General features: G+C 46.0%; 1 protein-coding gene across 1 annotated transcript; it reads right to left on the bottom strand.

The window, feature by feature from the left end:
- Positions 1–3135: 3135 nt before the first annotated feature.
- Positions 3136–12344, bottom strand: LOC140420445 (uncharacterized). Its single transcript, XM_072504444.1, has 2 exons — positions 12181–12344; positions 3136–9235 (listed from the first exon to the last, which is right to left on the bottom strand). The coding sequence occupies exon 2, from the start codon at positions 8866–8868 to the stop codon at positions 7681–7683; it is 1188 nt and encodes a 395-aa protein (XP_072360545.1). The 5' UTR covers positions 8869–9235; positions 12181–12344; the 3' UTR covers positions 3136–7680.
- Positions 12345–12899: the final 555 nt, after the last annotated feature.

Genomic DNA, 12899 nt, shown 5'->3' with positions numbered 1-12899 from the left:
GCCCGGGACTGCGCATGACTAAGGGAGACAGGGAACTGCGCAGTACAGAGGAGAGCCCACCCTCTGAACTGCCTGCACAGGTGTTCGCCAATGAGAAACTGTGAGGACCGGAAAGACTCTGGTCCTCCAGCCAATCAGAGCGCGGGTTTGTATGAATGATTGAGCTTCACAACTACTGAAACGTCCTCCTGTCTCCAACATCTGTGAGTTAAACACATTCTTTTCTCCCCCCTTTCCATTTCTTTTCTCATTCTGACCTTCAATTGGTGACTTGCAGCAACTGAAGGGAAAGGAATTGAATCCAAGGAGGGTGCAGACTCTGAAAAGCTTGGCCCAGGTCTCTCTCTCTTAAAGACATTGACATCCTTTGCTCCCTCAGCTTCACACATTTATTTGTCTGGCTAAAAGGATGGTCTCTTTCCTAATGTTCACAATTAAAGGGCTGGTTCCCCCCGGAGATGGCTGACAGTTAAGGATAGGAAATGAATATCATACAGAGAAATGTCCAGTGTTGTTCCACGGTACAGATTAGATATATTATTTATGGTTCTGTAAAGTACATTTATTATTATTTCTAGTCTTGTAATATTGTACTGTAGCAACGTTATATATTTCCAGTCATCTCTTCCCTCAGAGCGTGTTAATCTCCAGAATTATTTTTCCCCAGGGACCAGTGGAGTCTGAGAGTCATTGAATATATTCAAGGATGAATTGGACTGAATTATTTTTTTGAATTTAAAGTGCCCGATCTTTTTTTTCAATTGAGGGCCTCTCTCTCTTGGACATGTGCAGTTCCGGTCACCCGCTCTCCCGTGCGGAGGATAGAGCAGTTTTTTCAGCACGGGGGGATTGTGGGAGCTGCGGCCACCATTACCTCTCCGCAGCCCAGTCTCCAACCTCCTGGGACTGGGATGAAAAGTGAGGGGGTGGACATTCACCCCAACATGACACAAAGTACATGTGGCTAGTAATTGGATTTGATTGTGATGCCCCCCCCCCCCCCCCCCCTCCTCACCAAAACATATTTTTTTAATTTAAAGTACCTAATTCATGTTTTTTCCAATTAAGGGCCAATTTAGTATGGCCAATCCTCTTACCCTGCACATATTTGGGTTGTGGGAATGAGGTCCACGCAGACACGAGGATTTTGTGCAAACTCCACACGGAGCGAAGCTGGGTGCTCAGCTCCGTGAAACTAGACAGATTTCTGACTGACGAGGGAGTTGAGCGTCATGGGGAGCAGGTCGGAAAATGAACTGAAAGATAAGATGAGGAGTGAATTCTTCACTTGAGGATGTGGTGAAGTTTTGGAATTCTCTACTCCAGAGGACTGTGGAGCCTCAGTCATCAAGTATTTTCAAGATCGTGATTGATCAGTTTCGAGATGTTGAAGTCACCAAGGGATAGGGGGGATAGTGTGGGGAAATGGTGCTGAGGCAGGTCGGCCATTGGCCTCATTACAGGGTTGAGCAAGTTCAATGGGCCAAATGGCAGACTGCAGCTCCTATTTATTATGGTTGCTGTGTCCAGGACTGTAAAACGTGAACATGAATCTGTCAATCAACCTGAATCAGCACAATTGAGAGGGTGAATATTAGATACAGCCGAGTGAGAAGGGAGGGAGAGTGTGTGAGATGGAGATTTACAGCGTTTGGGGAATGAGTGGAAAGAATGTTCCAGAGGAACTAGAACTGTCTGTTCTGAATTTCTATCCTGAACTGACAGTGATGTATTTTGTAAATTGTTTTAACAGGAGATTCGAAGAGGACGAATTACAGACAGAAATCTAATACACGTTGTCTGGATCTGACAGTCACTCAATTCCTTGGTACCTGAATATCATTGGCTTCGAATCTAGAAGGACAAATGCTGGTCTTATCTGTCAGCTTCAAAAGACTTTAACCATCAGTGTTACTGGAAAAGCACTGAGACACACACGCCCGAGTGAGAGTGTTCCAGAGCACTGACTGTGGAAAGAGCTTTAACCAGTTACACAGCCTGAAAAAACATCGCACTATTCACAGCGGGACGAGACCATACACGTGTTCTCTGTGTGGGTAAGGCTTCAATTGTCTGACATAGGGAGACACAAGGAGACCCAAAACATGGAGAAACAGTGGAAATGCCGGGACTGTGGGAAGGGATTCAAAGCCCCATCTGCACTGGAAGCTCATCGGCGCATTCACACTGGGAGAGGCCATTCAGCTGCTCTCGGTGTGGGAAGAGATTCACACATTTATCCACCCTGCGGAGACATCACTGAGTTCACACTGGGGAGAAACCGTTCACCTCCTCTAAATGTGGGACGGGATTCACTCAATTATCCAGCCTGTAGAGGCACAAGTGGGTTCACACTTGGGAGAGGCCATTCATCTGCTCTCAGTGTGGGATGGGATTCAATCAATTATCTAGCTTGACGTCCCACCGACGAGTTCACACTGGGGAGAGGCCGTTCACCTGCTCTCAATGTGGGAAGGGATTCTGTGTTTCCTCGTACCTGCTGAGACACCAACAAGTTCACAATTGATTCCAGGGGTTGGATTCTGTTGTTATTGTTTCTGCTCTCAATTACACCCAGGACTGCATTTTGTTCATTCTGACATTGGTGAAGTGGGAGGGTTGGAGGGTTTCGTTCTGCTGGACTGGCCGGTCTCACGACTTTGCCTCCAGTGGACTCCAGTAACAAGAAAAATTAAAGATTCCATTAGGTCAAAGGAAGAGGTTCATTGATAGATTACAGATTTATTGCTTCACTGATTTATTGGTAACCTTTAAGAATTGATGCAGTATAATTCTTAAATGTAGTATACATACAGACAGAAAATGGAAAATCCACAAGGCAAAGTCATTGTTTCAGATAAAAATATGAGTATTGCTGTACAGCAACTTAATATGTGTCAGAATCTAACACTGCTTCACGAAAAGTTGAATAAAAGCCCTCGTAACGAATAAACCATTGTTCTACAAATACATCTGGTAACGAAAAAGTATTGCAGCCTTAGCAACAGAAACATTTACAAATATCGCAAAACCTTAGCAACAAGCAAGGTTAATGCAAAACACCTTATCTTCAGAGGATTGGCACACATGGTGGGAGCATGTAGACATTTAATTAATTTGATAGACATTAATAAATCTTAAGTAATGACCAATGCCTGGATAACAAATCATGCTCCAAGTGGCAGAGAGTTTTTGGAATAAATCAGGAAGCCTCAGCTGAGAATTTGAAACCAATAAGGGGTTAGACCATTGATAAGAATTTTTAAAGAATAAGTTTTCATGATTAAAGTTTGTTTTGCATTCATGCTTTAAGAAATTCTGAACCATCTATTGATTTCCTAATATTTTCTTATCTTTTCGTTTTATTGTCTTTATGATTTGATGTTTTATTTGATCTAAGTTTTGATTAATTTTTATGTAAGAGAATCAAGGTGGATAATTAGCAATAAAATTGTATTTTTGGACACTTCCAATCAACCAGATCTTGGGCTGTTATTTGAAGATAAAATAAGAGATCTTTTCACTCATAAAGTTGCCAAAATAAGTGTAACCCTGAGGATTGGAAACTTGTCTTAGAATTCAGCAAAGGAGGATCAAGGAACTCATCAAGAGAAAATTGAATATGAGAGCAAACTGGCTAGAAACATAAAAAAACGACAGGAAAAGCTCCTATAGGAATGTGAAAAGGAAAAGATTAGCAAGGACCAATGTGGGTCCATTCCAGGCAGAGATAGGAGAGTTTACAATGGGGTACAATGAAATGGCAGAGAAACTAAACAATGTGTGTCTGTCTTCATGGAGGACATGAAATTGTCCCAAAGACGCGAGAGAACCAACGGACTAGTGAGCACGAGGAACTGAAGGAGATTAGTATTAGTGAAAAAGTAGTACTCGAGAAATTAATGTGGTTAAAAGTTAATAAATCCCCAAAAGCTGATGCTCTCCATCCCAGAGTGTTGAAAGAGGCGGCTGTAGAGATAGTGGATACATTGGTGATCATCTTTCAAAATTCTATAGATTCTGGAATGGTTCCTGCAGATTGGAAGGTGGTAAATGTAACCCCACTATTTAAGGAGGGAGAGAGAAAACGGGGAACCACAGCCCCATTAGCCTTGCATCAGTAGGAGAGAAAATGCTATAATTTATTATAAAGGTTGTGATAACAGACGAATTAGGAGCAGGAGCAGGCCACTCGGCCCCTCAAGCCTGCTCCACCATTCAATACGTTCCCGGCTGATCTGATTGTAACCTCAACTCCACATTCCCGCCCACCCCCCGATAACCTTGTTTAACCTGAATCTATCCAGCTCCGCATTAAAAATATTCAAAGACTCTGCTTCCACTGCCCTTTGAGGAAGAGAGTTCCAAAGACTCACGACCCTCTGAGAGAAAAAAGTTCTCCTCTGCCTTAAATGGGCAAGTTATTACTTTTAAAGTGACTCCAATTTCTAGATTCTCCCACAAGAGGAAACATCCTTTCCACATCCACCCTGACAAGGCCCCTCAGCATCTTATACGGTTCAATCAAGTCACCTAAACTCCATCGGACACAAGCCCAGCCTGGCCAATCATTCCTCATAAGACCAGCCTCCAATTCCAGGTATGAGTCCAGTAAACCTTCTCTGAACTGCTTCCAATACATTGACATCATTCCTTAAATCAGAGCAATACTGTACACGTGCTCCAGATGTGGTCTCACCAATGTCCTGTATAACTGAAGCATAACCTCCCTACTTTTGTATTCAATTCCCCTCACAATAAACAATAATATTCTATTAGCTTTCCTAATTACTTGCTGTACCTGTATACTCGCCTTTTGTGATTCATGCTCTTGGACACCCAGATCCCTCTGAATCTCAGAACTCTGCAATCTCTCACCATTTAGATAATAAGCTTTTTTATTCTTCTGGCCAACATGGGCAATTTCACATTTTCCCACAAGATTCTCCATTTGGCAGACCTTATCCCACTTACTTAATTGATCTATATCACTTTGTAACCTCCTTATGTCCTCTTCATAATTTACTTTCCCACCTATCTTTATATCATCGTTGCAGGAGTTGGCCATTCAGCCCATCGAGCCTGCTCCACCATTCAATACGATCATGGGTGATCATCCACTTCATTGTCTTTTTCCCCACACTATCCCCATATCCCTTTGTGTTCTAGGGATTTAGAAATATGTCAGTTGGGTGGCACAGTGGTTAGCACTGCTGCCTCACGGCACTAAGAACCTGGGTTTGATCCTGGCCCCAGGTCACTGTTCGTGTGGAGTTTGCACATTCTCCTTGTGTCCTTTGGGTCTCAGACCCACAACCTAAAACGATGTGCAGGGTAGGTGAATTGGCCTTGCTGCACTGCCCCTTAATTGGAAAAGAATAATTGGGTACTCTTAAATTTATTGAACAAAAAATAAAGAAATCTGTCCATCTCTGCTTTAAATACACTCAGTGACTGAGCTTCCACAGCCCTCTGGGGTAGAGAATTCCAAAGATTTACAACCCTCTGAGTAAAGAAATGTCTCCTCCGGGACCCGTCCTAAGTGGCTTCCCCCTTATTTTGAAATTGTGTCCCCTGGTTCTAGACTCCCCAACCAGGGGAAACATCTCACTTGCACCCACCCTGTCTATTCCTTTATGGATTTTGTAAGTTTCAATGAAATCCACTGTCATTCCTTGAAACTCCAGAGAAAAGAGGCCTAGTTTCCCTAATCTCTCTTCATAGGACAGTCCTGCCAAACCCAGAACAAGTCTGGTGAAACTTTGTTGCTGTTCCTCTGTGGCAATACATTTCCTCAGGTAAGGGGAGTAAAACTGCACACATTACTCCAGCTGTGGAGTATCTAAGCATTTCATCATGATCGATGTCAAGGCCACCGGACGGTATTCATTGAGGCACGTTGCCTGGTTCTTCTTTGGCCCTGGTATGATGGTGGTCTTCTTGAAGGAGGTGGGAACCTCAGAACGGAGTAGGGAGAGGTTGAGGATGTCCGCGAACACACCCGCCAGTTGGTCCGCGCAGGATCTGAGTGCACGACCAGGGATCCCGTCAGGACCTAGCGCTTTCGAGGGTTCACTTTCAAGAAGGCCAATCTGACTTTGGACGCTGTGATGATAGGTATGGGTGTGTCGAAGGCTGCTGGGGCAGATGACAACGGTTTGTTGGTTTCCTGCTCGAAATAAGCATAGAATAAATTGAGTTCATCGGGAAGGGGAGCGCTGTTACCAAAGATTCACCTCGGCTTTGATTTTTTAGCCCATTATGTTGTTTAAGCCTTGCCACAATCGATGAGAGTCCATGATTCTAGCTTAGTCGGGTATTGTCTCTTGGCATCCCTGTTGGCTTTGCGAAGGTCGTAGCTAGATTTTTTTGTATAGGTCAGGATCACCTCTCTTGAACTCCTCACACCTGGCCTTCAGCAGGGAGTGAATCTGCCGATTAAACCATGGTTTCTGGTTGGGTAACGTACGTACTACCTTCTTTGACACACAATCTTCTACACACTTACTGATGAAGTCTGTGATGGTGCTGGCATACCCGTTTAGGTTAGCTGCTGTGTTCTTGAATATGGACCAGTCACTGACTCCAAGCAAGTTGCGTCGATGCTCTTCTGTTGCCTCAGACCAGCATTTGCACAACCTTCTGAACCGGATTCTCTCGCTTAAGTTTCTGCTTGTATGCCGGGAGAAGGAGCACCATCTTGTGGTCCGATTTTCCGAAGTGCGGTCAGGGGATGGATCATCAGCCGCCCTTGATGTTTGTGTAGCAGTGGTCAAGGATGTTGGGGTCCCTGTTGGGACAGGAGATGTGTTGGTGGAATTTTGGCAGTACACTCGAGGTTGGCCTGGTTGAAGTCCCGGCCACGATGAACAAGGCCTCCGGGTATTCTGTTTCATTGTTATTTATAGCGGTTACAATTCATCAAGCGCCTTCTTCACTTCCGCCTGGGGTGGAATGTAGACCGCTGTGATGATGGCAGAAGTGAACTCCGTGGAATGTAGTATGGACGGCACTTCACAGTCAGGTATTCCAGCTCCGGGGTGCAGTAGTTCACCAGGGTCGCCATGTCCGAGCACCAGGAGGAGTAGATAAGAAGAAAAATCCCTCCACCCACTCCAGGTTCAGTCCTGGATGTGATTAACAGCAGGAATAACGGCAGAATCCAACCTGTCATCACTTGTGAACCCTTTGGAGTCTCAGCATGTTGGATGACTGAGTGAATCCCTTCCCACAGTTACAGCAGATGAATGGCTTCTTTCCAGTGTGGACTCGCTGGTGTTTCAACAGGGCAGATGAATCACGGAATCTCCTCCCACAATCAGAGCAGGTGAAATGAAATGAAATGAAAATCGCTTATTGTCACAAGTAGGCTTCAAATGAAGTTACTGTGAAAAGCCCCTAGTCGCCACATTCCGGCGCCTGTTCGGGGAGGCTGTTACGGGAATTGAACCGTGCTGCTGGCCTGCCTTGGTCTGCTTTCAAAGCCAGCGATTTAGCCCTGTGCTAAACAGCCCCTGTCAGGTGAATCAAGTGTGAACTCGCTGGTGTCTCCGCAATGTGGATGATGTTTGAAATCTCTTTGTGCAGTGAGAGCAGCTGAACGGTCTCTCCTCAGTGTGAATGCGCTGGTGGGATATCAGTAGCTGTGAGCTTTTAAACCCACTCCCACAATCGAAGCATTTAAAGGGTCTCTCGTTGCTGTGAGTGACATTGTGGCTCAGCAAGTGATGACCGAGTGAAGCTTTTCCCAGTCGGAGAGGTGAACGGGCTCTCCCCGGTGTGACCTCGCTCGTGTTTCGTCAGGTTGGATGAGGATCTAAACCTCTTTGTGCAGTGAGAGCAGCTGAACGGTCTCTCCTCAGAGTGAACGCGCTGGTGGGACATCAGTAGCTGTGAGCTTTTGAAACCCCTCCTGCAGTCAGAGCATTTAAAGGGCCTGCTCTTGGTGTGAGTGACATTGTGTTTCAGCAGGTTTGATAATTGAGCAAATCCCTTATCACACACAGTGCAGATGAACGGCTTCTCCCCGGTGTGAAGTCGCTGGTGTCTCTGCAGGTGGTGCAACTGAGTGAATCGCTTATCACACACAGTGCAGATGAATGGCCTCTCCCCGGTGTGAACTCGCTGGTGTCTCTGCAGGTTGCCAATGTCAGTGAATCCCTGTTCACACTGAGAGCAGGTGAAAGGCCTCTCTCCAGTGTGAACTCGTTCGTGTCTCCGCAGGTTGCCAATGTCAGTGAATCCCTTTTCACACTGAGAGCAGGTGAAAGGCCTCTCCCCAGTGTGAACTCGTTCGTGTTTCCGCAGGTTGCCAATGTCACTGAATCCCTTTTCACACTGAGAGCAGGTGAAAGGCCTCTCTCCAGTGTGAACTCGTTCGTGTTTCCGCAGGCTGCCAATGTCTGTGAATCTCTTTTCACACTGAGAGCAGGTGAATGGCCTCTCTCCAGTGTGAACTCTCTGGTGGCTCTGCAGGTTGGATAACTGAGTGAATCCCTTCCCACAGTCAGAGCAGGTGAACGGCCTCTCTCCAGTGTGAACTCGCTGGTGGCTCTGCAGGCTGGATAACTGAGTGAATCCCTTCCCACAGTCAGAGCAGGTGAACGGCCTCTCTCCAGTGTGAACTCGTTCGTGTCTCCGCAGGTTGCCAACATCAGTGAATCCTTTTTCACACTGAGAGCAGGTGAAAGGCCTCTCTCCAGTGTGACTACGTTGATGCCTTGCCAGCTCGCACGGGGCTGTGAATCCCATCCCACACACAGAACAGGTGAACGGCCTCTCTACAGTGTGACTAAGTTGATGCCTTTCCAGCCCGTACGGAGCTTTGAATCCCTTCCCACAATCCTCACATTTCCATGGTTTCTCCATGGTCCGGGGGATCTTGCGTCTCACCGCGTTGGACGATCAGTTGAAGCCTCGTCCACACACAGAACAACTGTACAGTCTCTCCCTGCTGTGAATGGTGTAGTATTTTGTCAGGCTGTGTCACTGGTTAAAGCTCTTTCCACAGTCAGTGCTCTGTAACAGTCTCACACGGGTGTGTGTGTGTGTCTCAGTGCTTTTCCAGACACACTGATGTTTAAAATCTCTTGAAGTAGACAGAATAGACAAACATTTCTCCTTCTAGATTCAAAGGCCAATGATCTCCGGTTCCCAAGAATTGAGTGACTCAGTCAGTTCTTGACGTGATATTTAGTTTGAGATCTCGGCGTCAAACTCCTCTCGTTCGAACTTCCTGCAATCAGATTTTACAATAGTAATCATTGTCAGTCCAGGATAGAAACTCAGAACTGACAATTCTAGTTTCTATTGAACATTCTTTTCTCTCTCTTTCCCTGAAATGCTCTAAATCTCAATCCCACACACTCTCCCTCCATTCTCACTCTGCTGTATCTAATATTCACCCTCCCAATTCTCCTGAAGGTGCTGATTCAGGCTGATTGACAGATCCAAGCTCACTGCTTCCTGTCCTGGACACAGAGATCTGAAAATCTTCATGCAGGTTGCCAGACAGATATATGTCTATATTACTGGATGAAAAATGTGTGTAATATCCAGACTGTATTCACTTACTTTCCCTCCCAATTTTCCTGAAGGTGCTGATCAACAAATCTAAACTCACTAAAACCTGTACAACCGTAGAGAATCTCCATATAAGTACATTAACTGATTAGAGATAGGGAAATTCTGAGGAAGAATTTTATTTAGTCATGGAGTGGTCATGACAGGGAACTCACTGCCCACAAGGGTTGTGGAAGTCCAGATGATCAATAATTTAAAATAAAATAGGATGGTTACTTGAAGAAAATAAACTTGCAGGGGAACAGGGCTATCGAGGGGGAACGGGACTGACTGGATTGCTGTACAGAGAGTCAGCATTGACTCGAGTTACCAAATGGATTCTGTCAGTGCTGCAATGACTGTATGACTGTAAATATATAATGTAGGTCCAGTACTATATTACAAAACTAGAAATAATAATACATGTATTTTATTACAGAACCATCAATAATATCAGAGAATATCATAATAATAGAACCATCACACCACATAACACGTGACATATCTCCGTCCGATATTAAATTTTTAAAAATTAATTTACAGGATGTGGACAATGCTGGTTAGGCCAGCATTTATTGCCCATCCCCAGTTGCCCTTCCGAAGGGGCTGGTTGAGCACAGGGCTAAATCGCTGGCTTTGAAAGCAGACCAAGGCAGGCCAGCAGTACGGTTCAATTCCCGTACCAGCCTCCCCGAACAGGCGGCGGATATGTGGCAACTAGGGGCTTTTCACAGTAACTTCATTTGAAGCCTACTTGTGACAATAAGCAATTTTCATTTCAAGTAGTGGTGAGCTGCCTTCTTGAACTGCTGCAGTCATTAAGGTGTAGGTATATCCCCTGTGCTGTTTTTTTTTAATTTGTTTTTTATAAATTTAAAGTACCCAATTCATTTTTTTCCAATTAATGGGCAATTTAGCTTGGCCAATCCACCTACCCTGCACATCTTTGGGTTGTGGGGGCGAAACCCACGCAAACACGGGGAGAGTGCGCTAACTACACATGGACAGTGATCCAGAGCTGGGATTGAATCTGGGACCTCGGCGCTGTGAGGCAGCAGCGCTAACCACTGCTCCACCATGCTGCCCTACATCCCCAGTGCTGTTAGGGAGGGAATTCCAGGATGTTGCCCCAGGGACAGTATATTTCCAAGTCAGGGTGGTGTGTAACTTGGAAGCGAACCTCCAGGTGGTGGGGTTCACAGGTATCTGCTGCTCTTGTCCTTCTAGATGGTAGTGGTTGTGGGTTTGGAAGGTGCTGTCTGAGGAACCTTTATGAGTTACTGCAGTGTATCTTGTAGATGGTATACACAGCTGCTATGGTTTGTCAGTGGTGAAAGGTTTGAATGTTTGTGGAAGGCGATGCAATCAATCAGGCTGCTTTGTCCTGGATAGTGTCAAGCATCTTGAGTGTTGGTGGAGCTGCACTCATCCAGAAAACTGGAGCGTATTCCATTACACTCCTGACTTGTGCTTGTAGATGTCTGGTGGACAAGCTTTGGGGCATCAGATGGTGTGTTACTCGCCGTAGGATTCCCAGCCTTTGACCTGCCCTGGGAGCTACAGTATTAATATGGCTAGTCCAGTTCAGTTTCTGATCAATGGTAACTCCCAGGATGTTGGTTGTGGGGGATTCAGCGATGGAAATGCCACTGAATGTCAAGGGGTGGTGGTTAGATCCTCTCTTGCAGGAGATGGTCATTTCCTGGCACTTGTGTAGCAAGAATGTAACTTGCCACTTATTAGGCCAAGCCTGATTATTGTCCAGGTCTTACTGAACTTGGACATGGACTGCTTCATTATCTGAGGAGTTGAGAATGGTGCTGAACATTGTGCAGTCATCCACAAACATCACCACTTCTCACCTTATGATGGAAGGAAGATCATTGATGAAGCAGCTGAAGATGGCTGGGCTGAGGAAACTGTCCTGAGGAACTCCTGCAGTGATGTCCTGGAGATGAGATGATTGACCTCCAATCACCACAACCATCTTCCTTTGTGCCAGGTATGACTCCAACTAGTGGAGAGTTATCCCCCGATTCCCATTGGCTCAAGTTTAGCGAGGGCTCCTTGATGCCATACTCGGTCAAATGCTGCCTTGATGTCGAGGGCAGTTACTCTCACCTCACTTCTGGCATTCAACGCTTTTGTCCAAGTTTCAACTAAGGCTGTAAAGAGGTCAGGAGCTGAGTGACCCTGGTGAAACCCAAACTGAGCGTCCAGAACCAGGTTATTGCAGAATAAGTGCCGCTTAACAGCAACTTTGATGACTCCTTCCATCACTTTGCTGATGATGGACAGTGGACCTGCAGAGAAGTAATTGGCTGAGTTGGATTTGCCCTGTTTACTGTCCCCTTAAATGTCCGTCATCTCTTGGGGAAACCAGCCCTTTAATTGTGAACATTAACAAAGAGATCGTCCTTTAAGCCAGACAAATAAATGTGTCAAGCTGAGGGAGGAAAGGATGTCAATGTCTTTGAGAGAGAGACCTGGGCCAAGCTTTGCCGAGTCTACACCCTCCCTGGATTCACTTCCTTTCCCTTCAGTTGCTGCAAGTGACCAATTGAAGGTGAGAATGAGAAAAGAAATGGAAAGGGGGAGAAAAGAAAGTGTTTTACTCACAGATGTTGGAGACAGGAGTCTGTGTGCAGCTCAAGCTCATTCAGGGTTGGAGGAACAACAGCTTTGCTCGACAGAAACCTCCATGTCCAGCTTCCGCATTGAGACAATGGGGGAGCTCTGATTGGCGGAGAAACAGAGTCCTTCCGGTCCTCCAATCTTCCATTGGGCACAAGTCAGCGGGAAAGTCAGAGATAGTGAACTCACCCTGTACATGCGCAGATTGCCCTCTCCCTGAGACATGCGCAGATTCCCCTCTCCCTGAGACATGCGCAGTCCTGAGTTGGTGGGATGGGCTTCTCGCTCTGGCCTCAGCTGTCAGCCGGTTGCCTGGAAACCGTCTTGACGATGTGCTGGGGGAGGGAGTACAAAGGGTGAGGGCGGGGCTCCCGTGTCCTCGCGCCGGGCGGTGCGCTCAAATGCAGTGACGTCACTGCGGAACCGATTTATTCCTATTGGCTGATTTAGAGGCCAAGCTCCTTTGTGATGTCACAATGTGGAGGTTGGACAATGAGTTTCAGACTAAAACTTCCTCCTTTGGGCAACATCTGGGAGCAAATCAATGTCTCCCCTTTTCAGAAGGTCATGAGATATAGGAGCAGAATTAGGCCATTTGGCCCATCGAGTCTGCTCTACCATTCTATCATGGCTGTGCTCATCCTGGCTTTAATTACACCGTACTGTCAGTTCCCCATTACCCTTGAACCTATTACCAATTAAAA

Source organism: Scyliorhinus torazame, chromosome 5 (genome assembly GCF_047496885.1).
Source record: "Scyliorhinus torazame isolate Kashiwa2021f chromosome 5, sScyTor2.1, whole genome shotgun sequence".
NCBI lineage: Eukaryota > Metazoa > Chordata > Chondrichthyes > Carcharhiniformes > Scyliorhinidae > Scyliorhinus > Scyliorhinus torazame.
Note: the sequence above shows the minus strand (reverse complement) of the source record. Positions and strands in the feature narration are given on the sequence as shown.